Here is a 26,245-nt window from a genome sequence, read left to right as displayed (position 1 = left end):
GTGGTGGAGGCAGGAGGACATGATGTGGGAGAGGGGTGGTGGTGGTGGAGGCAGGAGGACATGATGTGGGAGAGGGGTGGTGGTGGTGGAGGCAGGAGGACATGATGTGGGAGAGGGGTGGTGGAGGCAGGAGGACATGATGTGGGAGAGGGGTGGTGGTGCAGGCAGGAGGACATGATGTGGGAGAGGGGGGGGGGGTTTGGATTTTAGATGGCTGGTTGACTAATGCAACAAATAATATTTCCTATTATTAGAAGCAGAATGGCCCAGCCACTACATGTGCTCATGTTGCTAAGAGACTAGTATTTCCATTAGCTCCTGATTGTACATTATCTAAAATATTTGTGGTAATTTATAGGCCAGATATTGCCCACAAATCACTTCTACTAGCTTTCCCTGCAGTTGATTTAGAAGATTGCTTTTACCTTTTCATATTTCTCTACAATTCAAATTGCTTATGGAAGCCTTTCATTATCTCATACAGTACAAGTCCCCTGTTTGTCTTTGTCATTTGTATTGTTGAAATGGTTTGAAATAGTTTTTGTTATAGCCGATGTTTCTTGGATTTAGCCTATTTGTTCTAAGTGGGCTTAATTCCTTGTTGAGGATGTGACATTAACGTACTCAGACTATGTGTATTTGGAAGTAATATTAGTTGTTTAGTTGTTGTAGTAGTGCATGCAGCTATAGACCCTTTTCAGGGGGGACATTTTGTGTGGAAAAGGCAGAACAAACACAGGTGCAAGCAAAACACTAATGAGGGTTTCCAAATTCCAATCATGGAAGTTTGAAACCCTCATTAGTGTTTTGCTTGCACCTGTGTTTACCCTGCCTTTTCCACACAAAATGATCTCCGTGAAAAGGGTCTATTATTACCTCCGGCAAGGAGGTTATGTTTTCATGCCGTTTGTCTGTTTGTTTGTTTGTTTGTTTGTTTGTTTGTTTGTTAGCAGGATTACGGAAAAACTACTGGGGCGATTTTCATGAAAGTTTGTGCACGAGTGTAGCATGTAGCATGTAGCATGGGCGAAGGAAGAACCCATTACATTTGGGAGTGGATCTGACCAGATCTGATTCAACCCTCGGTGGAGATCTGTGCTCTCCGAGTGCCCTTCCAGTTAGTGAATGGATTTCAGAGCATCATTTGCCAAGATCCTCACAGCTGGCAAGCATGTAGCCTAGTGCTAAGATAGTTTTCACTTGTTTTCTTTCATTTGTCAACTCTGTGTGTGTGTGTGTGTGTGTGTGTGTGTGTGTGTGTGTGTGTGTGTGTGTGCGCGCGTGTGTGTGTGTGTGTGTGTGTGCACGTGCGTGCACGTGTGCGTGTGTGAGCACGTGCGCCAGGCTGCAGAACCCCATTCCGTGGCAAAGCAGGATAGAGAGGCATCAGGCCTACCGAGACAATGATTAAGATGAAGTAAACAAGGAGCCACCTTAATGAAGTCGGTGCACTCACTCCTCTCACCTCTCCTCTCTCCTCTCACCTCACTCCTCTCACCTCTCCTCTCTCCTCTCACCTCTCCTCTCTCACTCACTCCTCTCACCTCTCCTCTCTCCTCTCACCTCTCCTCTCTCACTCACTCCTCTCACCTCTCCTCTCTCCTCTCACCTCTCACTCACTCCTCTCCTCTCTCACCTCACTCCTCTCCTCTCTCCTCTCTCACTCACTCCTCTCACCTCTCCTCTCTCCTCTCCTCTCTCACCTCACTCCTCTCACCTCTCCTCTCTCACTCACTCCTCTCACCTCTCCTCTCACCTCTCCTCTCTCACCTCACTCCTCTCACCTCTCACTCACTCCTCTCACCTCTCCTCTCTCACTCACTCCTCTCACCTCTCCTCTCTCCTCTCCTCTCTCACTCACTCCTCTCCTCTCTCACCTCACTCCTCTCCTCTCTCCTCTCTCACTCACTCCTCTCACCTCTCCTCTCTCCTCTCCTCTCTCACCTCACTCCTCTCACCTCTCCTCTCTCACTCACTCCTCTCACCTCTCCTCTCACCTCTCCTCTCTCACCTCACTCCTCTCACCTCTCACTCACTCCTCTCACCTCTCCTCTCTCACTCACTCCTCTCACCTCTCCTCTCTCACCTCACTCCTCTCACCTCTCACTCACTCCTCTCACCTCTCCTCTCTCACTCACTCCTCTCACCTCTCACTCACTCCTCTCACCTCTCCTCTCTCACTCACTCCTCTCACCTCTCCTCTCTCACTCACTCCTCTCACCTCTCACTCTCTCCTCTCACCTCTCCTCTCTCACTCACTCCTCTCACCTCTCACTCACTCCTCTCTCACTCCTCTCACCTCTCACTCACTCCTCTCACCTCTCCTCTCTCACTCACTCCTCTCACCACTCCTCTCACCTCTCCTCTCTCACTCACTCCTCTCACCTCTCCTCTCTCACTCACTCCTCTCACCTCTCACTCACTCCTCTCACCTCTCCTCTCTCACTCACTCCTCTCACCTCTCACTCACTCCTCTCACCTCTCCTCTCTCACTCACTCCTCTCACCTCTCACTCACTCCTCTCACCTCTCCTCTCTCACCTCACTCGTCTCACCTCTCCTCTCTCACTCACTCCTCTCACCTCTCCTCTCTCACTCACTCCTCTCACCTCTCCTCTCTCACTCACTCCTCTCTCCTCTCACCTCATTCATCCCATCTATACTCACTCACTCCTCTCACCTCTCTCCTCTCACCTCATTCATCCCATCTATACTCACTCACTCCTCTCACCTCTCCTCACTCCTCTCACCTCTCCTCTCTCACTCACTCCTCTCACCTCATTCATCCACTCACTCCTCTCACCTCATTCATCCCATCTATACTCACTCACTCCTCTCACCTCTCCTCACTCCTCTCACCTCTCCTCTCTCACTCACTCCTCTCACCTCATTCATCCCATCTATACTCACTCACTCCTCTCACCTCTCCTCACTCCTCTCACCTCTCCTCTCTCACTCACTCCTCTCACCTCATTCATCCCATCTATACTCACTCACTCCTCTCACCTCTCCTCTCTCACCTCATTCATCCCATCTATACTCAGGCTGATCTTCTGAGCTTTTGAGGGCAACAAGTCTCACACACAAGTCAGCCAGTTGAATGTCAATAAGTAGCTGTCCATTGCCTTATTCCTTGCACATGTGCCTGATACACCATGATGATACACCTGATTCACACCATACGGCAATCCCAGGCTGAAGCCACGCAGCGCTATGGCAGTTTCATTCCGGCGTTCACACCAGCCGCACGCCACGTCGCACCGAAGCTACGCTGCAGCGATAGTTTCGGCTTCTGTTCTATCTTTCAAGCGTGCAGCGCGCTGCACCCCAGCTGCCGGGCATGAAGTCAATGCAAAGTGGTGAGCAGGGGGGGGGTGCAGCACCGAGCGAGGCACTGATGAAAACAGAGTGCTTCTGTGTGAGTGGTTTAGCGTGGCACTCAGCTTGTGTTCAGCGCTGCTTGTGAATAGCGCCTGGTGTGAACCCAGGGTGAGACTGTGTTCCAGTGTTGACAAAATGCTGAAATGATCCTTTAATCCGCAGAAATGTAGTCAAGGTAACATTTTAATTGGATAATACAATGTTGATTCAACTATCAGATGAGAAAAGTACACGTTCAACAAGTTGCCCGATTATGATTATGCAGCCGTACCCCTGAACTTTGTCTCGCCGTTATAACCCTAATAACCCCATTTCTCACCTTAACATGAACTCACCCAGACCTTGACCCTACCTGTAGCTATTTCTAGCTGGCTTGACTCAGTTTACACAGGCTGGACAATTGGGGCAGCTAATTGAGGTCCCACGGGCAAAATCCAAATTTAATTACAAAGCTACGGTTTTGTATAAAACAATGAGCAATCAAAGAGGCACACCATACATTCTCAGTGCGCACATTGAGAACTCAGAATATATACAGCTAAAAAATATATACAGCTAAAAAATCTCTCAATCTGCGGATGCTTTGTGTAATTGTGCAGTCTGAATCAAGGACACCATTGTGATCATGTCAACAAACAGTGAACATTTGAGAAATTCCAGCATGTGAATTTAGTTACCTAGTTTTTAACAAAGTGTAATTGACTTTAATAGCTCAGGGGGCTTTCTCACTGGGAACAATTGCTTTCGTTCCGTTCCGTGCCTGAGTACGATTGCACCCCCTCCCCTCTCCCCCGCTGGTCAGCTTTCACATTACACCATTTCTTCCGTGCTCGGGAACGGAACGGAACACTCGCAGAGTACACTTGCGTGATCAACTACGCCGGGAGTGTATCCTCACCCGTGTGTTGTCTATGTGGTTCGGTACGGTGGGCGTTCACATTCACAAGTGTTCCGTCCCCAGCCACACGCAAGCTTTGCCCAGACCACCTTTTAGAGTGGACCCTGTCACTCACGCTTTGCTGTTCCGGGCATGGAACGCAACGTTCACACTCATCAAACGACCCAGACCTGGTGTCAGTGTGCTGGGTTCTGCTCCCCGGGCCGGACCTGGTGTCAGTGTGCTGGGTTCTGCTCCCGGGCCGGACCTGGTGTCAGTGTCCTGGGTTCTGCTCCCGGGCCGGACCTGGTGTCAGCGTGCTGGGTTCTGCTCCCGGGTCTTCAGTGTGAAAGCACCCTGAGAGACAGGAGTTTCCAGCAAACAGTAATGCTATACTGAAAACTACACATCCATGGTAACTTGTGCCCCTGCAGCTGGTACTGTAGCTATCAAACCATTCCAATTCCCAAGTATGGGACACATGGAGGGAAAGGTGTGTTAAATTGTTAATTGAATATCCAGTGACTGCTTCCACTTCAAGATATCTACAGAATTGTTATGCAGAGAGAGGACAGAAACTCATCCCTTTGAACCACAGTATTGACTGAGCTCTGTCCCTTTGGGGGTTTTTTAACAGAATTTTTCCCACTCGTGAGCAAATCTATTTGCATCAGATCTACTCGGCAGCATGAGAGATACAAACTTCACAAAGATACCGTCACTAAATTCATTTCCACACAGTTTTAACTCACAGCCCGGATCAAAAATCATCTTTATCGTTATCATCTAATCAGCTTCCACTTTGTGTTTAATCCCTAAAGTAGGCTCCATTAGTTTCATTCACGGCACAACAAATGCTGGCCTGGAATTCTGGCACGTCTCACACCAGTGAAATCAATGCTAATGCTAATGCTAACGTCTCGCACAGTGGCGGTCTGGCAAATCAATGCTAATGCGGTGCTTACCTATTCTCTGCTAGTGTAAACAAGGCGGCGGTCTAAAACGGTGAGTGGCACTTCCCATGCTCTCCTCGCCCATCGCCCGAGCCTGCTATCATCACAGCATCTCCTCCTCCTCCGCACGAAGATAGATGGCAACATCACGATATAGTGCCGCTTGGCTGCCCGTCAAGTCCAATTGCATTCGGCTGAGGTCCACTTTTAGTCAGGTAACAACTGTGAGAGTGATGTGAAGAAGTTCACCTCAGCGGGAGGTCACTTCACCCACTCAACGATAAGTGTCTGCACAGACACACAGACACAGATGCCTGCACACGGGCAGACAGTTAGCACACTCTCTCCTGTGACCTCCTACTTGTCTTGACATAGGGCAGGCAGGCTAAGCGACGGGCAGGAAAACACATTGAATCTAAATGTTAATATTAAGTGCAGACTCAGAGATGTCTGCATAAGCGCATGCTGAATGTGGGCCTGGCCCGCATGTCTAATTGCATTCCTTCCCAGGCTCCTGCAGGCTCGACTGAACACACTGAACAGACTGAACACACTGAACAGACTGAACACACTGAACACACTGAACAGACTGAACACACTGAACAGACTGAACACACTGAACACATTGAACAGACTGAACACACTGAACACACTGAACAGACTGAACACACTGAACAGACTGAACACACTGAACAGACTGAACACACTGAACAGACTGAACACACTGAACACACTGAACACACTGAACACACTGAACAGACTGTGGAACGCTTTTGTTCCTTAAGTCTGTCAAACTGTTGAGTCGGAGTTTGGCTTCTTCTCGGCGTCCGTGTTCCTGTGTGGACCGAGCACCGAATGTTAAAGGGAGGGATTCTGTTGATGCACTAGTATAAGACACTTATTCCTCACGTCTGATGTAACGTTGTATTCGGGGTGGCTGTGGCTCAGGAGGTAGCTAGCGGGTCGTCCACTAATCAGAAGGTCGGTGGTTCGATCCCCAGCTCCTCCAGTCCGCATGTCAAAGTGTTCGTGGGCAGGACACTGAACCCCAAATTGCACCCGATGGTTGCGTCAGCACCCTGCATGGTAGCTCGCCGCCATCGGTGTGTGTGTGTGTGTGTGTGTGTGTGTGTGTGTGTGTGTGTGTGTGTGTGTGTGTGTGTGTGTGTGTGTGTGTGTGTGTGTGTGTGTGTGTGTGTGTGTGTGTGTGTGTGAGCATTAGGGTTGGGGCGATGGACGATGGTCTCAGCACCCACCATCGTAACATCGTGATGTCTAGTATAAGAGCCGCGGGCGGCGTGCATTGCATAAATGTCTGGCGCGCCGCGGGGAAAAGCAAGCAACGCATTAACTCGTGCTGAAGCAATTGTGCAGTTAAAGCCACACCTTTAGAAGTATTACAGAATTATACAATCTAAAAACAACAACATGAAATAGTATAACCGGCGTAGTAGCCTATAACAACCATCACTCCTCTGTTACTCCACTGCTGCTGGCGCCCCCCCCCCCCCCAACAACGATGCCATCGTCCATAATCGATTTTTAACCTGGACATCGTGATGATTCACGATTCCACTGACTCATTAGGAGCTTTTTGGTTTGTTTGTTCCGTAATATATATCACAATGTGCAATACACATGGAAACAAATTCACAGTAGCGACTAAGCACATTTGTAAAAGTCAACACATCGCCACAGTTCTCTTCTACGCACAATATCCTTTCATGCAAAGCAATCTAATATGCAGTCAAAACCAAGAGTTCATCAATCATTCAGATGGCTGAGAGAAAAGAGGTAAAAAATGGCGGTGCTCATTATAAAAGATGGATGGACGGGGAGATAAATCCAGGAGCCACAGACAGACAGGGACAAACATCGTGTGTGTGTGTGTGTGTGTGTGTGTGTGTGTGTGTGTGTGTGTGTGTGTGTGTGTTCACATTGTATAATTACAATATATTCAAAACAGTGCAGCTAGGATCCTGCTGAGAGTCCGCAAATACGACCACATCACTCCCATCCTACACTCACTACACTGGCTCCCTGTCTCCTCCCGGATCATTTACAAAACCTCTCTGCTCACACATCAGTGTATCCATGGACATGCCCCCAAAGAACTGCTCACAACACAAACCTCCTCCCGTAACCTCCGCTCAAAAAACAACCACCTCCTCCGTCCCCCCAGGACCAAACTCCGCACCATGGGAGACCGGGCATTCTGCTCGGCCGCTCCCCGTCTGTGGAACAGCCTTCCCGACCATCTAAGGGCACCACAGACGGTGGATGCTTTTAAAAAGGGACTGAAAACTTTCCTTTTTAATAAAGCCTTCTCCTAGCTCTATGCCTTTCTTTAGTTTCTCAGGCTTTTTTATGTGATTTTTAATGTTCTTTTAATTATGTTTTTCTTTTAATTATTATTATTTTATTTTATTTCTCTATGTTTTTTCTTTTAATTTTTATTATTTTATTATTTTTATTTTTACTTTTACCTCTGTAGCACTTTGGGATTTGGTCAAAATGAAAAGTGCAATATAAATTCAATTTATTAATATTATTATTATTGTGTGTGTGTGTGTGTGTGTGTGTGTGTGTGTGTGTGTGTGTGTGTGTGTGTGTGTGTGTGTGTGTGTGTGTGTCAGGCCCGGCGCCACGAGGGGGCCTAAGGGGGCTTAGCCCCCTCAGTTCAATTTTCGGCCCCCTCAGTTGAATTTTTTTTTTTTTTTAACTCATTGAGTGCCAGCCACTTTTGGAGAACGGACGCTCCCAGTGCCAGAGTTTCAGAGCGTTTTCAGTGATTTCTCGAGGCCCACAGAATATTATGTGATATTACTATGTAAACACCGAACACGCACAAAGAACGATGAGACTCTCTTCTATCATCTGCAAAAAAAAAGTTTATTGATATCATTTTCCGTTCTTTAGTTATCAGCCGGAGAAGATAGGTTGATTTCAGCAAAAACACACGTTTCAATTTAGAATCTGAGATATTCAGCCTTTTTTGAAAGGAAGCATTTCAAGCACATCATTGACTCTGAAGCTAATATTTTCTGATGTAATGACACCTCAAAAATAATTTCCTTCAATAAAAGAGTGAAAACAAAGGAATTTTGTTTGGCCAAATAATATTTTTTAGCTGCAACCAGCAGCGCTGGCCCCTGCGTGCGCAGACCCTACACCTTCTTGCTGGTCTTGATTTACTGCTGGTGGGCATCAGATTATTCTAGCTTGTTTGCCTGTCTCTGTGCATCGAGCCTGCTGCCTGGGTCTGTGTTTACTGTCAATGGTTGTATGCTGTAGTGCCCTGCGTGCCCCACCCCCCTCCTCCTCCTCCGTGGGAGTGTCTCTGGGGCTCTGCTGCGAGTGCGTTTGCTCTGCGTTTGCTCTGCACTGAAAAGTGCGCTGCACCCCGCTTTTTCACAGCCTGTCGCCGGCTCCCAGCTGAGAATAATGTAACTTTTCAGAAAGACGCTGGTGTCGGCAACTAAATCATATGGAGGGGCTATCGCAGCGGAGACGGAGGGGCTCAATTGTGGCAGCAGATTGACTGCTGTTCACAGGCACAGCTAACGTTATGCTTCATGCATATCGATGCGATTTCCGTTTCCACATGACTTCTTCTCTCTTTTTTCCTCGCCTTTCTCTAATCTGGAGAGCACTGTCGCCACCTAATGGGTCCCTAAAATAGCTTTTACACATTCAACATCCACCATACTTTCACAGGAGATGGATCTGGCTTTGATCCACGTCCCACCGTCAAAAAACGCAATTGACGAACATACTCGTCCTTGGCACTCTACGTTACTAAACGAATTGACGAACATACTCGTCCTTGGCACTCAATGAGTTAAAGAATAGTTAATCTATAAAGGCCAGTTAGGTAATGTTTGTACCTGACATGTTTAGGCTGCTGTTTCTGCAGTCTTCATCAAATTTGATCAGTTTAAGTTGATGTAGGCTACCCCCTGTAAACATAGCTCTGTTGTTTCAGAATTTGCAGGGAAGCGCTATTTGCTGTGCTTTGGTTGTCACAAGGCAAGAGATGTAGCTATTTATTAAATTTGAACCTATGAACCCTTGAACCTCTATTAATGCCTTAATCTGCTGCTGTGAAATAAATGTTTTATTTGATTTTGAATAGTAGTCTTTCTTGTGTTGTTATTGCGCTTTCAGAGGTTATTATGGTTAAAAAGTCCAGAAATAGGCATAGCGGGTATATAACCTAAGTTTTACGATATAAAAATATCATATTAAAAAAAAAAAAAATCGAAGAAAAAAAAAAAATCTGCCCCCTCGCCAGTTATAACAGCCCCCTCAGTCATTTCATCCTGGCGCCTGTGTGTGTGTGTGTGTGTGTGTGTGTGTGTGTGTGTGTGTGTGTGTGTGTGTGTGTGTGTGTGTGTGTGTGTGTGTGTGTGTGTGTGTGTGTGTGTGTGTGTGTGTGTGTGTGTGTGTGTGTGTGTGTGTGTGTCTTTTTGTGTATGTAGAAACAATGACTTCATGATTAATTGGGGATGTGAAGCGAAAACATGTGTAAGGTAAGAACCAATGGGAACACTGTACAATAAAGGTCACTAAATTAATGGTTAGTTCATGTTTAATAAGCATTAGTTAATGCATTAACTAAACTAACCCTTAGTTAATGGTTATTAACTCTAAGCATTAACTACATGTAGCCCTAACCCTAACTATGAACTACATGTAGCCCTAACCCTAACCATTAACTACATGTAGCCCTAACCCTAACCAAATAACGCATAAATTAATAGCTAGTTAACATGAACACATTAGTAAATGCTTACTAGACACATTAGTTAACTGTTTATTAAGGGTTAGTTCATGCTTATTAAGCATTATGTAACCCTTAATTTAGTGACGTGTTACCAAACCAAGTGTGAGTAACTACAGAATACACAGTGTGATGTTCTGGAGTTCTGGAATACTGCGAACAATGCTGCAGTGTGCATGAGAATCTTGGAATGATTTGGAGTCATAATGGTACGTTCCGTGTCTGTGTTAAGCTCTATGCTTCACCCCCCCACTGACTGCATGATCTGGAGTCATAATGGTACGTTCCGTGTCTGTGTTAAGCTCTATGCTTCACTCCCCCACACTGACTGCATGATCTGGAGTCATAATGGTACGTTCCGTGTCTGTGTTAAACTCTATGCTTCACCCCCCCACACTGACTGCATGATCTGGAGTCATAATGGTACGTTCCGTGTCTGTGTTAAGCTCTATGCTTCACTCCCCCACTGACTGCATGATCTGGAGTCATAATGGTACGTTCCGTGTCTGTGTTAAACTCTATGCTTCACTCCTCCACACTGACTGCATGATCTGGAGTCATAATGGTACGTTCCGTGTCTGTGTTAAGCTCTATGCTTCACTCCCCCACACTGACTGCATGATCTGGAGTCATAATGGTACGTTCCGTGTCTGTGTTAAGCTCTATGCTTCACTCCCCCACACTGACTGCATGATCTGGAGTTATAATGGTACGTTCCGTGTCTGTGTTAAGCTCTATGCTTCACTCCCCCACACTGACTGCATGATCTGGAGTCATAATGGTACGTTCCGTGTCTGTGTTAAACTCTATGCTTCACTCCCCCACACTGACTGCATGATCTGGAGTCATAATGGTACGTTCCGTGTCTGTGTTAAGCTCTATGCTTCACCCCCCCACACTGACTGCATGATCTGGAGTCATAATGGTACGTTCCGTGTCTGTGTTAAGCTCTATGCTTCACTCCCCCACTGACTGCATGATCTGGAGTCATAATGGTACGTTCCGTGTCTGTGTTAAGCTCTATGCTTCACTCCCCCACACTGACTGCATGATCTGGAGTCATAATGGTACGTTCCGTGTCTGTGTTAAACTCTATGCTTCACTCCCCCACACTGACTGCATGATCTGGAGTCATAATGGTACGTTCCGTGTCTGTGTTAAGCTCTATGCTTCACTCCCCCACACTGACTGCATGATCTGGAGTTATAATGGTACGTTCCGTGTCTGTGTTAAGCTCTATGCTTCACTCCCCCACACTGACTGCATGATCTGGAGTCATAATGGTACGTTCCGTGTCTGTGTTAAGCTCTATGCTTCACTCCCCCACACTGACTGCATGATCTGGAGTCATAATGGTACGTTCCGTGTCTGTGTTAAGCTCTATGCTTCACTCCCCCACTGACTGCATGATCTGGAGTCATAATGGTACGTTCCGTGTCTGTGTTAAACTCTATGCTTCACTCCCCCACACTGACTGCATGATCTGGAGTCATAATGGTACGTTCCGTGTCTGTGTTAAACTCTATGCTTCACTCCCCACACTGACTGCATGATCTGGAGTCATAATGGTACGTTCCGTGTCTGTGTTAAACTCTATGCTTCACCCCCCCACACTGACTGCATGATCTGGAGTCATAATGGTACGTTCCGTGTCTGTGTTAAACTCTATGCTTCACCCCCCCACTGACTCACTGCGAAGCTGCTGAGGTTCACCCAGGTCTACCCAGCAGCACCACAAAATGAAAGTAAAACATGTCACACGGACGTATTTAAGCGTCCTCAATCCCCTTTTTTATTTATCCCTGACTCCCTTTGGGCGAGGTGACGTCTAAATCACTGGGCCGCATTCGGCTCTTAAGAGTCCCTGTCACCCTCACCACGCGCTGATTGAAGGCCAGTGGGTGGTGCCGGCATCAGAGCCAGAGCAATCCACGCTGCATAATTCAACTCTGCTCTCAGACCTGTCTCGTTAAGGATCCTGGCTCTGCTCCAACTATGGGGCTTTGAGTGACAGATCTGTTGCCAGCTTAGTACAGACAAGCACAATAAGCTCCAGCTTCAGATTCAGCCCTGGCCAAACCAGTCCTCCTAACTACTGTATAACCTCAACATCACCCACAGCCAGCCACAACTGCAGTCCTGCTATCAGGAGATGTGTACGAGCCGTGGCACACCAGACACCAGGCCAACACGCACGGCCCAAATCCAGCCCGGTGGGCTCCAACTCCAACCGGAGATACACAGACTGACCCACTCTAAACCACAGTTCTCAGCTCCAACTGCAGCTCCAACTCGGTCCGGTTCAATCCAACCCATCCAGAACCTCAGCCCTGGGCTTAGCCTCAGGCCAAGTCCAAATCTCTAGCCCCAGTCACAACGACACGGGCACATGAACCGCACAAAGCCCAAATAAGATCAGGGGAATCGTAGATTGATCTGCTTGGATGCAGTGTTTGACTGACGTGGTCAGTGAGAAGGAGAGATTGTCTTCTTCTGCATCAGTGTTTGACTGACGTGGTCAGTGAGAAGGAGAGATTGTCTTCTTCTGCATCAGTGAGACTTTCATGATGGTGTTGACAGGTGAGAGAGACACACACTGACCTCTGGTGTTGACAGGTGGGAGACGCACTGACCTGCTAAATGAGGGGGGCAGGTGACAATCACAGTTCTGCATGAGAAGCTGTTTGTGGCAGTCTTCACCTTGGCCCACTCACCATCCTGTTGAAACACATACAGTACAGTACAGCAAGTTACAGAGATGTGTTCCTGTTTGGGCCGATTTATATGTGTATTTTTCTGTTGACAGATTTTTGAAAGAATTTGCTATTATTAGGGGTGTCACGATACACTAATTTCACGATACGATACGATACACGATATTGGGTTCACGATAACGATACGATACGATATTTTAACAATATTCTTTTTAACAAAAGTAAATAATTTTTATGTATTTATTTATCATTTATTTAACCATGTGAGTCCCGTTGAAATCGAAACCTCTTTTCAAGGGAGCCCTGGGAAAATACTGGAAAAATAGTCTTTCATTTGAAATACACAAAATACAAAACAAATGCTGTTTTTGGAAATTGTTATTATAATAACTATAAAACAACATGGAAGATAATGCTTCTCTTGCAATAGAATGTGTCACACTGTCACAAACTAAATGTTTGTTGCATGGTGAAAGAAAAATAAAGTATACAATCTATTTCTTAAATAACTCATGCTGAATGGTCCCTAAACTTATGTAATCTTATGTACCCCTTGAGCTGTTTTGCCATGCCAGTAGTAGTCTACCCCCTCACTCATGCGTGTTGATTCTGCTAAATTTGTTCTATTATTATTCAGGAGCAAAAAAAAAAAAAAAAAAAAAAATTATTTTTCTTTTTAACACGATATCATTTTTTTCTGACGATATCGATATCGTGACGTTTCGATATCGCGATATATCGTGCGACGAAATATCGTGACACCCCTAGCTATTATGCATTTTACATACAGGGGGCTACAAATGGCAATTGAATGAATTTATCTGGAGGCAGTGCTACTTCAGGGTCCTAGCTGAGTGTGCGTAGTAGTGGTTTGTCTGCACATTTCAATGACCTCTGCTAGTAAAACAAAGCTAAATTGCATGGGGATGGTTTACTCTTTGAATAGGCCTAAACCTTAGTTTCACTAATTACCTATCCAGACAAGGTACTGTATTCACTCAGCATTGAAGAGTACACTTTAAGGACAATATATACTGTAGCATCATAAGCCAGTATAGATGCAAAAAAGATTGCTATTCACACTTTTTTTTGACAAGTCAGGTAATCCCTTAAAATCTCAGACTCCTGCGGTGTTTGGAAAGGTATGGCTATACAGTGAGTAGACAGTGTTTGTTAATTGTCACCATAGGCTACGAAAATAGGGTCTCATAATGATGTCATTTCAATCATTATTACTATTTTGAGTAGTGGAAGAGTAGTAGTAGTAGTAGTAGTAGTAGTAGTAGTAGTAGTAGTAGTAGTAGTAGTAGTAGTAGTAGTAGTAGCAGTAGCAGCAGCAGCAGCAGTGGTGGTGGTATTAGCTTTAGTATAGTAGTACTGTACTGTAGTAGCAGTATATTTTGTGGGAATTGTAGACAGGGTCAAGTGGCAGATACTCCTAAGCTAGTGAAATATAGTAATCAACAAATACACATGTATACAAATGCATGTATAAAAACACTACGCGATATAGCGCATATTTCCGCGATGGGGAGCATTGGATATAGTCTAGCATGCATGTGGCAAAAACTGGGCCTGTCCGCTCGGGAGCAGGAAGACAGTCAGGCGTAACAGACACCCCCCTCACAGGAGCCAGCCTGCTTCCCCTGTGAGGGAGGTGTTATCTGTGTGTCGCGCCTCATCAATCCCCCTAGTGAGCTGTTACTGTCCCCTACCTGCCATATGGCCGTCACCGCCGCGCCCAGCCGGACCGTCTCCCACCCAACACGTTCTGCCAGACCCTCGGAAAGCTGCTGTGTGCCGCCCTGCGGAGAGACACAAAAGAGGCTTCAAACTCCGGGCTGCCTTGCCTGGAAGTAAGTTGCACTAGCACCCAAGGCGGTGGCTCATCACTTTAATACGGGCAGATTTGTTCTCAGTGACAAGATTTTGAATGACGGCTTGAAGAGTAGTGTCAGAAACAACACCCGTGTGCGTAACATAAAAGCAAAACGAGATGGCGTCCGGGTAGTGTAGCTCTATATTTCCTGCCTACCAACACGAGGGTCACAGGTTCGCGCCCCCCCGTGTTACCTCCGGCTTGCTCGGGCGTCCATACAGGCACGATTGGCTGTGTCTGGATTGAGGGTATGTGTCCTGGTCGCTGCACTAGCGCCTCCTCTGGTCGGTCGGGACGGAAAGGACCTGGTGGGAATAGCGTGAACGCGCTACGTCCTGCCAGTGAAGCTCCCCGATGTCAGGTGAGAAGAAGCGGCTGGCAACTGTGCATATGTCGGAGGAGGCATGGTGCTAGTCTACGGCTCTCCCCAGATCGGCAGAGAGGGTGAAGCCGGGACCGGGGCAGCAGGGGGAAAACTGAACTTGCACTTGAGGTTCCATTGTTTTTTCTAGCAGGAACTCCTTTTAAACTGTTGCTATAATTACAGGATAATTTCATCTTTTGTGCATTTGACGCACTTGAGGTTTGAATGACTTTTCTCAGAACAGAAGAACAATTCGCACATCTACTTGAAGAGACAGGTGCACAGGAGGCCGACACTTTTATTATTTTCATTCCCACAGGAAACATCTGGTCTATAATAAAGACGTCGACAGAGCAGAACAGATGGGGGGAAAGTGGAAGAATGTGCTGAGGAACAAGTTCACATATACTTTCATGAGAACCCTCCGTTTTCTTAGCCTTCAATATTTGTAACCCAACACTTTGAGGAGAGACGGTGCTCAGAAGCAATATATGGCACAAAAATAGCATCGTATGGAACCCAAACTTCAAAGTACTGTACGTTTGTGCTCTATTATTTGCTTCACGCTGAGGAAAAGGCATGTCGAAAAATAGGAAAATCCAATACGGATCATAGCCGAGAGGAGGAAAAGAAGTGAATCAACGGTGCTCAGAGGAAGAAGACAGGCAGTGGGTGTGGGGGGTGTGGGGGTGTGGGGGTGTGGGGGGCAGGTCTACGGGCTACAGCTGAGAGCGAGAGTGAGAGAGCCTGATCAACCCAATCACCAGAAGAAAAAGTTTGCATTTTACATCTCAAAAACCAGGGATATGTACGTCAACGTAAATTTTAAACAAAATTTGAAAACCTTGCTGCCTTTCCAACGTTAAAAAAAAAAGGATGTTATGTTTGGGCATGTAAAACAACTTGGTTATGTTTAGGCAAGTAAAACATCTTCGTTAAGGTTAGGGTTCTGGTTTGGGTTGGCGTTAAAAGCGAAAGTAGAAACACAACCGTGCCTTGCTCGAGGGTTGACTGGCACTCTCCTGCTTGTAAGACAGGGATGCTGCTCGTTAGACACTATGACGTGCACTGTCTAACGTTAATATTCACTATGACGTGCACTGTCTAACGTTAATATTCACTATGACGTGCACTGTCTAACGTTAATATTCACTATGACGTGCACTGTCTAACGTTAATATTCACTATGACGTGCACTGTCTAACGTTAATATTCACGTATCCGCGGCGTCCCGCTGGCTCACCTGCCGCATGTCATCCCCCCTTTCTCTCCCCACCATTCCTGTCTGCCTACTGTCCTATCAAATAAAGGCAAAAATGCTAAAAAAAAAAAAAAAAAAAAAAAATCATGTATCTAGAAACGTGATATGTATTTTTGGAAATGTTCATAGATCACATTTCCGTGGATTCCAGAAACGTACAATGCCGACATTTTATTCTGGCGACTAGGCTGGCCTGATTGGACAAAGTAAGAAAGATAAAAATGGTCTGGGGGGTGTGGGGGGAGGAAGTGGGGTGCGTACCTTGACCTTGAGCTCCTGGGCGGAGCCTGGAGTGCTCTCCAGCAGGGGCATCAGGGGGGGGGGGGGGGGAGGAAGTGGGGTGCGTACCTTGACCTTGAGCTCCTGGGCGGAGCCTGGAGTGCTCTCCAGCAGGGGCATCAGGGGATGTGTGGGGAGGAAGTGGGGTGCGTACCTTGACCTTGAGCTCCTGGGCGGAGCCTGGAGTGCTCTCCAGCAGGGGCATCAGGGGGGTGTGGGGGGAGGAAGTGGGGTGCGTACCTTGACCTTGAGCTCCTGGGCGGAGCCTGGAGTGCTCTCCAGCAGGGGCATCAGGGGGTGTGTGGGGGGAGGAAGTGGGGTGCGTACCTTGACCTTGAGCTCCTGGGCGGAGCCTGGAGTGCTCTCCAGCAGGGGCATCAGGGGGGTGTGGGGGGAGGAAGTGGGGTGCGTACCTTGACCTTGAGCTCCTGGGCGGAGCCTGGAGTGCTCTCCAGCAGGGGCATCAGGGGGGTGTGGGGGGAGGAAGTGGGGTGCGTACCTTGACCTTGAGCTCCTGGGCGGAGCCTGGAGTGCTCTCCAGCAGGGGCATCAGGGGGTGTGTGGGGGGAGGAAGTGGGGTGCGTACCTTGACCTTGAGCTCCTGGGCGGAGCCTGGAGTGCTCTCCAGCAGGGGCATCAGGGGGGTGTGGGGGGAGGAAGTGGGGTGCGTACCTTGACCTTGAGCTCCTGGGCGGAGCCTGGAGTGCTCTCCAGCAGGGGCATCAGGGGGGTGTGGGGGGAGGAAGTGGGGTGCGTACCTTGACCTTGAGCTCCTGGGCGGAGCCTGGAGTGCTCTCCAGCAGGGGCATCAGCCCTCCAGCTGCTGCAGCGTACATGAGGAAGTAGAGGAAGGACATCTGGGATGGCTCCATGCCAAACACAGCTCTGCTGCACAGCCCCATCTCCTCCTTTAGCCCTGCGAGAGGAGAGAAAGGAAGCTTTTCACACAATAGCTCTCTCACATACATCATGTATACGTGCAGCACGCTGCGCAGCACGGTGCGCAGCACGGTGCGCATCATTACGCAGTGACGAGGGCGTTCTGAGAGCTACTGCACGCTTACACAGCTACGGATAGCAAGACATCATGCAGAATAAATGGTGCACTGATCTGAGAATGCAGGGTACGGTGCACTGATCTGAGAATGCAGTGGACAGTGCACTGATCTGAGAATGCAGGGTACAGTGCACTGATCTGAGAATGCAGGGTACAGTGCACTGATCTGAGAATGCAGGGTACAGTGCACTGATCTGAGAATGCAGTGTACGGTGCACTGATCTGAGAATGCAGTGTACAGTGCACTGATCTGAGAATGCAGTGTACAGTGCACTGATCTGAGAATGCAGTGTACAGTGCACTGATCTGAGAATGCAGTGTACAATGCACTGATCTGAGAATGCAGTGGACAGTGCACTGATCTGAGAATGCAGGGTACAGTGCACTGATCTGAGAATGCAGTGTACAGTGCACTGATCTGAGAATGCAGGGTACAATGCACTGATCTGAGAATGCAGTGGACAGTGCACTGATCTGAGAATGCAGTGGACAGTGCACTGATCTGAGAATGCAGTGGACAGTGCACTGATCTGAGAATGCAGTGGACAGTGCACTGATCTGAGAATGCAGTGGACAGTGCACTGATCTGAGAATGCAGTGGACAGTGCACTGATCTGAGAATGCAGTGTACGGTGCACTGATCTGAGAATGCAGTGGGCAGTGCACTGATCTGAGAATGCAGGGTACGGTGCACTGATCTGAGAATGCAGGGTACAGTGCACTGATCTGAGAATGCAGTGGACAGTGCACTGATCTGAGAATGCAGGGTACGGTGCACTGATCTGAGAATGCAGTGTACGGTGCACTGATCTGAGAATGCAGGGTACAGTGCACTGATCTAAGAATGCAGTGTACAGTGCACTGATTTGAGAATGCAGTGGGCAGTGCACTGATCTGAGAATGCAGGGTACGGTGCACTGATCTGAGAATGCAGGGTACAGTGCACTGATCTGAGAATGCAGTGGACAGTGCACTGATCTGAGAATGCAGGGTACGGTGCACTGATCTGAGAATGCAGGGTACAGTGCACTGATCTAAGAATGCAGTGTACAGTGCACTGATTTGAGAATGCAGTGGACAGTGCACTGATCTGAGAATGCAGGGTACAGTGCACTGATCTGAGAATGCAGTGGACAGTGCACTGATCTGAGAATGCAGTGGACAGTGCACTGATCTGAGAATGCAGGGTACGGTGCACTGATCTGAGAATGCAGTGTACAGTGCACTGATCTGAGAATGCAGTGTACGGTGCACTGATCTGAGAATGCAGGGTACAATGCACTGATCTGAGAATGCAGTGTACATTGCACTGATCTGAGAATGCAGTGTACGGTGCACTGATCTGAGAATGCAGGGTACAGTGCACTGATCTGAGAATGCAGTGTACAGTGAGTGCACTGATCTGAGAATGCAGTGTACGGTGCACTGATCTGAGAATGCAGGGTACAGTGCACTGATCTGAGAATGCAGGGTACAGTGCACTGATCTGAGAATGCAGTGGACGGTGCACTGATCTGAGAATGCAGTGGACGGTGCACTGATCTGAGAATGCAGTGGACAGTGCACTGATCTGAGAATGCAGTGGACAGTGCACTGATCTGAGAATGCAGTGGACAGTGCACTGATCTGAGAATGCAGTGGACAGTGCACTGATCTGAGAATGCAGTGGACAGTGCACTGATCTGAGAATGCAGTGTACGGTGCACTGCAGAAACTGAACGAGGACATGAAAAGGTGAAATGTGGTTCATCCTTCTTGCAAATCTAAGTAAATGTCAGATTTGAAAGCAGTGTCCGGTCTTGCCTGAGGTGAAATGCAAATGAACTAGAGTCATACGATCAAGTGTTTCATGTCCGCTTTAAGTTAATTAATCTCGTATCCTGACTTACAGTCTCAAGTTTATTGCAGGATATTTTCAGCTACAGTAAATCATCTTACTACACTGGCAAACAAACACAGGCTATGTCATAATTTGGCATGTATCAAGTGAAATTTATTGAAACCAACAAGATGATCTGCTGGCAGTGAAATCATTTGACTAAACATGAAATAAGCTTGATTGGTCTGGAAACAAGATTAAGAAACACTCGACAACTTGTCAGCTTTGCAGTGTAGGCAGCCAATAAGCCACTGATAGGGAACACTGAACAAAGAGAGAGCCAACAGCATGAAGATGATCTCACATTTGAGATAGTTATTTTCCTGTCAACTGTAGATGCTTGTTTGGCCTGTAGTCAACAAACCCGGTGGAACTACAGAGCATTATTTAACTTATCTATAGGCATGGTTATTAAATGTCACTTCACTTACGTGATCTATAGTATATGAGTGACAGCCGTATCTAGTTGCAGTATAGTTGCATAGAGCTCGACCGCCCACCTTTTTCACAGCTCCGGTATCATAATCAGCATCATATTCCCCATTCATTTTCGCCATAGATGTTTCAAGAAATCCTTCTGTGAAGAGTTTTAAGCCTGGAACCAAGCCAACCAGCCAGCTACTGAATCATAAGTGACAATAACACATTTCTGAACAAAAAATGAAAAGAGGGGGGAATTATACTTTGGACTAGCCCCACCACCAACCACCCCCCCCACCCCGTTTTTATTTTTATTTTTTTGCTCATAGTCAAATGTGTTATGGTCACTCATGATTCAGTAGCTGGCTGCTTGGCTTTGTTCCAGGCTTAAAACTCTTTATATAAGGATTTTTTGAAACATCTATGGAGGAAATCAAGAGGGAATTTTCTTGTGGAAACCGGAGCTGCCAAAAAATGTGGGCGGTCATTGTTGAGCTCTATTTAGCCCATACTGTAGGTGAGAGCCCTCTAGAGGCCATCTCACTAAACAGCATCTCACAAAAGCCCTTTTCCCACATGCGTACCGGAAAATTACCTGTAAGTCAATATCGGACATTTCCCTTCACACTTCGGCTCGCGCATGTGGGAATCTATCAGCGAAATTGCCTGTATGTGGGGGGGGGGGGGGGGGGGCGGCACTGCAGAGCAAGTGGGGGAGTGACGTGTCGGCAAAACTCTGAATGGTGAAATAAGTTTGCTTGTTTATCCGTTCACCTGCATCGCGTTGAAGCACTTTTTACAGACTGGCTTCATTTGATGTGTCCGGGCTTGCCTTCGCTGTCGGCAACGTAAGCAAAATGATTAGATTATGCCCGCTGGAACATTAAGCAACGTGTGTACACCTCGCCCATGAGAGTGTCGCGGAAAATGACTGCACCCGTTTCTCACTAGTATCCGCTAAAGCGCATACCGCTCTTCTGACAGGCTGGAAAGTGGTGAAATCTCCGCGACGACGGGGTCGCGCTTATACCGGCACGGCGCCTTTCTCACATGCAGGCATTAGACCACGTACCGGTCATTTTGCGGTACAAAGCGCATGTGGGAAAAGGGCTAAAGTCACATGGCATCTCATGAAGCGTTACCTGACTGACTGACTGACTGACTGACTGACCTGAATTTGGCTCGTAATGCCAAGCAGAAAGATCTGCCCTGTTTTAACACACATAAGATCAGATAAGATGAGATAAGATCAGATAAGATAAGATATAGTTAGAAATCTCTTAAGTGAGTTGGTCCTCAGGAACCTGAGGCTCTCCATCCGTATAACAGAGGTCATGTCTGCCAACCACAGCTGAAAAGAGTGTGGAGAGGGAGACTTCCATTCCTGCAGAATGAGTGTCTTGGCAAAAATTGTCCCCTGTGTCAGAGATTGTTGCACAGCTGTAGGGAAAGTCGAGAGAGGACTCCGAGCAGCCGAAGATGGTGAGTTCTGCCTCCGGCTGAAGGGTTATTTTGTCTGCCTTAGTGTAGAATGACAGTATTCTATGATCGGTATCTTCTCACCACAATAAGGAAGAAGGAACACCAGAGTGGTTAGTTCAGAAAGGCAGAAGAAGCTTATGTCACCTCTGACCTCTAGTCCAGGCGTGCTGCTCGATGTAGGAGTGCAGGGTCATACTATCCAATTCCACAGCATTGGGTGTCCTGGAGGGCTCCTGGACACACACTGTGGCACACAGTCTGTCAATCTGTGTGTAAAGTGCCCCCAACACACACACACACACACACACACACACGCACACACACACAGACACACACACGCACGCACGCACGCACACACACGCACGCACGCACACACAGACACAGACACACACACACGCGCACGCACACACACACACACACACACACACACACACACACACACACACACACACACACACACACACACACAGAGAGACTTACCACTGAGGATCAAAAGCATCATGTTGATACAGATAACAAAAGAGTTGGAGGCTACCCCCCCCCCCCCCCACACACACACACACACACACACACACACACACACGAACACGAACACACACACGAACACGAACACACACACACACACACACAGACACACACAGACACACACACACACACACACACACACACACACACACGCACACACACACACACATTTTCTACGCCACTCCTCTTTCTCCTCCCACATTTGCGACTGAAACCATTTCTCTGAGATAATCATGTTTCTGGTGCTTAGTTGGGTGTGATCATAGACTGTATAAGGTGTGATCATAGACTGTATAAGGTGTGATAATCATGTTTCTGGTGCTTAGTTGGGTGTGATCATAGACTGTATAAGGTGTGATAAATGTGCTCTTAGTTGGGTGTGATCATAGACTGTATAAGGTGTGATAAATGTGTTAGTTGGGTGTGATCATAGACTGTATAAGGTGTGATAAATGTGTTAGTTGGGTGTGATCATAGACTGTATAAGGTGTGATAAATGTGTTAGTTGGGTGTGATCATAGACTGTATAAGGTGTGATAAATGTGTTAGTTGGGTGTGATCATAGACTGTATAAGGTGTGATAAATGTGTTAGTTGGGTGTGATCATAGACTGTATGAGGTGTGATAAATGTGCTCTTAGTTGGGTGTGATCATAGACTGTATAAGGTGTGATAAATGTGTTAGTTGGGTGTGATCATAGACTGTATGAGGTGTGATAAATGTGCTCTTAGTTGGGTGTGATCATAGACTGTATAAGGTGTGATAAATGTGTTAGTTGGGTGTGATCATAGACTGTATAAGGTGTGATAAATGTGTTAGTTGGGTGTGATCATAGACTGTATGAGGTGTGATAAATGTGCTCTTAGTTGGGTGTGATCATAGACTGTATAAGGTGTGATAAATGTGTTAGTTGGGTGTGATCATAGACTGTATGAGGTGTGATAAATGTGCTCTTAGTTGGGTGTGATCATAGACTGTATAAGGTGTGATAAATGTGTTAGTTGGGTGTGATCATAGACTGTATAAGGTGTGATAAATGTGTTAGTTGGGTGTGATCATAGACTGTATGAGGTGTGATAAATGTGCTCTTAGTTGGGTGTGATCATAGACTGTATAAGGTGTGATCATAGACTGTATAAGGTGTGATAAATGTGCTCTTAGTTGGGTGTGATCATAGACTGTATGAGGTGTGATAAATGTGCTCTTGTGCCATCAGTCCAAATTCACACAGCTTTGCTAATGTAGAACATCATTACCACGTTATATTAATGTAGAACGTCATTACCACCTCCATTTGGGACACCATATTGATTCCCATTATGGCGAGGATATTGGACAATAAAGCTGATTAAAAAGATGCCTGCTTATATGAATTGCCCTCTGAAGAAATATCTTGAGTGAGATATTAATTTAATCCGTCGTCTATCAATTTACTGAATGAGTCATCATCTGGTTTTTTCCTCCTGCTGCTGCATGAAAAATTGAACAGACAACAATTAAAGCGCTTTTCTGTTTTGTTCGTATTTGGGGCTGAGATTTGTGGTTATCTATAGCTCATCCTTGTCAGATAGTTTTAAGAATTATCTGGGCCATTGGAGAAGCAGCTCTGAGTGAGTGAGTGAAGTGCTCAGTGTTGCTGTGTAATAAATAATAACAATAATAATAATAATAATAATAATAATAATAACAATAATAAAAATAATAATAATAATGATGATGTGCTTTTCTAAGTAGGCTAGTCAACAACCCCCACCGATGTCTGACACTGTGGTCTCTCACCTTCCACAGGATCTGGGTGAAATCGATTAGCACCATCGGGGATAGCCAGGGGATACTTGTCCTGTAGGTGCGGACCTTGGCGTCTGGCCCGCCCATGTGGTGCACCTTCTTGCCAACGTTGTATTGCGGGTAAACCTCCAGACCGAGTTCCTGGATGAGCTCCATGATGTGTGTTTGGGTGCTGAAAGAGGAAGGAGATGACCTTTGGCACCAGTAAAGCAAAGGCGTTATGTTGTATTGTTTACATTGACAGTGTGGGAGGAGTTATAGGCTCACTTCATATATCATTATATAATCGCAGTGGCCTAGGGGTTAGAAAAGTGGGCGGGGCTCAGTTTAACTGTTTGGCTGGGGAAATGTGGGCAGGGCACCCAGTCAGAACCAGTCAACTAGAACAGCGGTTCTCAATGTGGGTTCTGCGGACCACAAGGGATCCTAGCAAATTGCTCAATTGTTAAACTGACATGACTTACTTACAATGAGAGAATGTAAGAATGACTATTTGGCTCATAGTCATCTCTCTACCTAGTGTACAGTCCAGATCACACCGAACAATAAAGAGATCTTCAGATTTGGGTCAGTGACAAAAATCTGATCAAAAGGGAGGGAGTCCATGGCCCAAATGTGGACTAAAATAGGCGTTCTTGATATGAGAAACTTTGAACTGAACTAGATGAAATCTCAGGCATCTTTAATTTGAACAAACTTTGGAGCTGAAGCAGCAGACGGTGATGGAGCTTTAGATTAGTCACTTTAGATGAGTCAACAACTGTGCAATATCTCACTTAGCCTTGCTTACAATCCAGTGTGGGTTATGCTTAGACTGTACATAGGTATACAGTTCTTTTTCTCTTATATACGTATTTATAACAAACACAGATTTTTGTATAGACACACCACGCATGCACACACGTGCACGGCAGCCAGTACACACACACACACACACACAAAATTGGAGGCGCCGTGAAATTTGTCCTTCAGGTTTGACCCATCCTGGCTCGTCCTCCTCCATGGTTCAGGCCAGGAGCGGTGGGCAGCTGCAGTGAAGCACCCAGAGACCAACTTGTTCCAACCGCCGCTGGTCAGACATGGATCTTCTGCATGTTTTTAGTGGGGGTCCATTGATGTTATATGGAGGAAACCCCAGGGGAGCACGAGGAGAACATGCAAACTCCACACAGAAAGGCCTTCTCGACGAGATAGCCCACCTGGGCACTAGGCACTAAAGGCATGGGGAGACAGACCCCCAATGTCAACAGCGTCCCAGGCGGGAATCGAACCCAGGGCCTTCTTGCTGTGAGGCGAGAGTGCGAGGCAGAAATGCTACCACTGCACTAGATCCACTGCACTAGGGGTACGGTGGCGCAGTCGGTAGCGCTGTCGCCTCACAGTTAGAAGGTCCTGAGTTCGATTCTCGCCTGGGACACTGTGGGCGCTGTGGTTGTGTTCCCCCCCATATCTTCAGTGCCTACTGCCCAGGTGGGCTATCTCGTCGTAAGGGCCTTTCTCTCTGTGTGGAGTTTGCATGTTCTCCCCGTGCTCCCCCAGGGGGTTCCTCCGTATATAACCCCCCCACCAAAAACATGCAGAAGATCAGATCGTCATCGTCATCCGACCAGTGACGACAACATCCGAAGTTGGTCCCCGGGCACTGTACGAGAAAGCGACCACTGCTCCTGGCCTGCCCCCCGGAGGAAAGGACATGCCTGGATGGGTTAAATGCAGAGGACACTTTTCACCGGCCACCGTCAGCATGAGTGTGTTGTGGCCGCATGCATGTGTTGTGGTGTTCGTGTGACAATAAAAGACGGGCTTGTCCGTTACGAGAGAGAGATCCCTGCACGGGCCTAAAGTTCAGGCCCTAGCCTGGCCCATGCCCGAGACAATCAAGCCCTACCCGACCCGAGCCCTATTTGTTTATTTAAGAACCAGGTCCTACCCGACCATCTGGTCCCGGGTCCCGTCGGGTCCGGGGACCTCTAGTGCCCCCGCAGTAAAGATTGTAAATAGCAGTTAACTTGTTTTATGTACCTCTGGCACTCACTGTCTGTTTTACAGTAGCTTGTATATTGCTACCTTTTGTATTTTTCTGTGTAGTACATTGAGCGCAACGTAAACCGGAGTCAAATTCCTTGTGTATATTTAGCAAGTAAACTCTGCACACTAACTCCATTTTGCTGCCTTGTTGGCACTGTGAAGTAAGTGAGGACTGAAGCACACGGCTCTTCTTCAGACCTCTGAAGGCTGCTGCACTCTTCAAACGGTGCGTGGACTGAACATCTCAATTCAACCAGCATGAAGAGAATCACATCATACTTAACAAGAAGGAAAAGGTCCTCCTCACCGAGGAATCCAAAAATATATGTTATCACATGATGCTCGTGAGAAAATAAAGTGCAAACTTTGTCAAACATTTCGATCCTCGGTGCACTTTATGTTCTTATGAGCACGGAGTAATAAAATATAAGATCTCTTCAGATAGGTCAGTGAGAAGGACTTTTTGACTCTTGTAAAGTCGTGTTTGGGTTCTCTTGGTGTTTTGCAGGTATAACAATATGTGCCCTTTAATAGTCTACAAACTTTACACACTTTTGAATTGAATGTTGGAGGTTA

General features: G+C 46.9%; 1 protein-coding gene across 1 annotated transcript in view; it reads right to left on the bottom strand.

Moving 5' to 3' along the window:
• LOC310781784 (putative flavin-containing monoamine oxidase A) overlaps positions 1-26,245 on the bottom strand; it is a gene marked incomplete at its 5' end in the record, with an annotated part of 73,780 nt that overhangs the window by 45,357 nt on the left and 2,178 nt on the right. The window contains 5 exons of the mRNA XM_083642415.1: positions 12,627-12,711; positions 14,423-14,512; positions 17,249-17,406; positions 21,480-21,594; positions 23,633-23,813. Coding sequence (XP_083498541.1) covers positions 12,627-12,711; positions 14,423-14,512; positions 17,249-17,406; positions 21,480-21,594; positions 23,633-23,813 — 629 coding nt within the window. The remainder of the gene's footprint in view (positions 1-12,626; positions 12,712-14,422; positions 14,513-17,248; positions 17,407-21,479; positions 21,595-23,632; positions 23,814-26,245) is intronic.

The sequence above is a fragment of the Poromitra crassiceps genome (genome assembly GCF_964638095.1).
Source record: "Poromitra crassiceps genome assembly, chromosome: 8".
In the NCBI taxonomy this organism is placed as follows: Eukaryota; Metazoa; Chordata; class Actinopteri; order Beryciformes; family Melamphaidae; genus Poromitra; species Poromitra crassiceps.
Note: the sequence above shows the minus strand (reverse complement) of the source record. Positions and strands in the feature narration are given on the sequence as shown.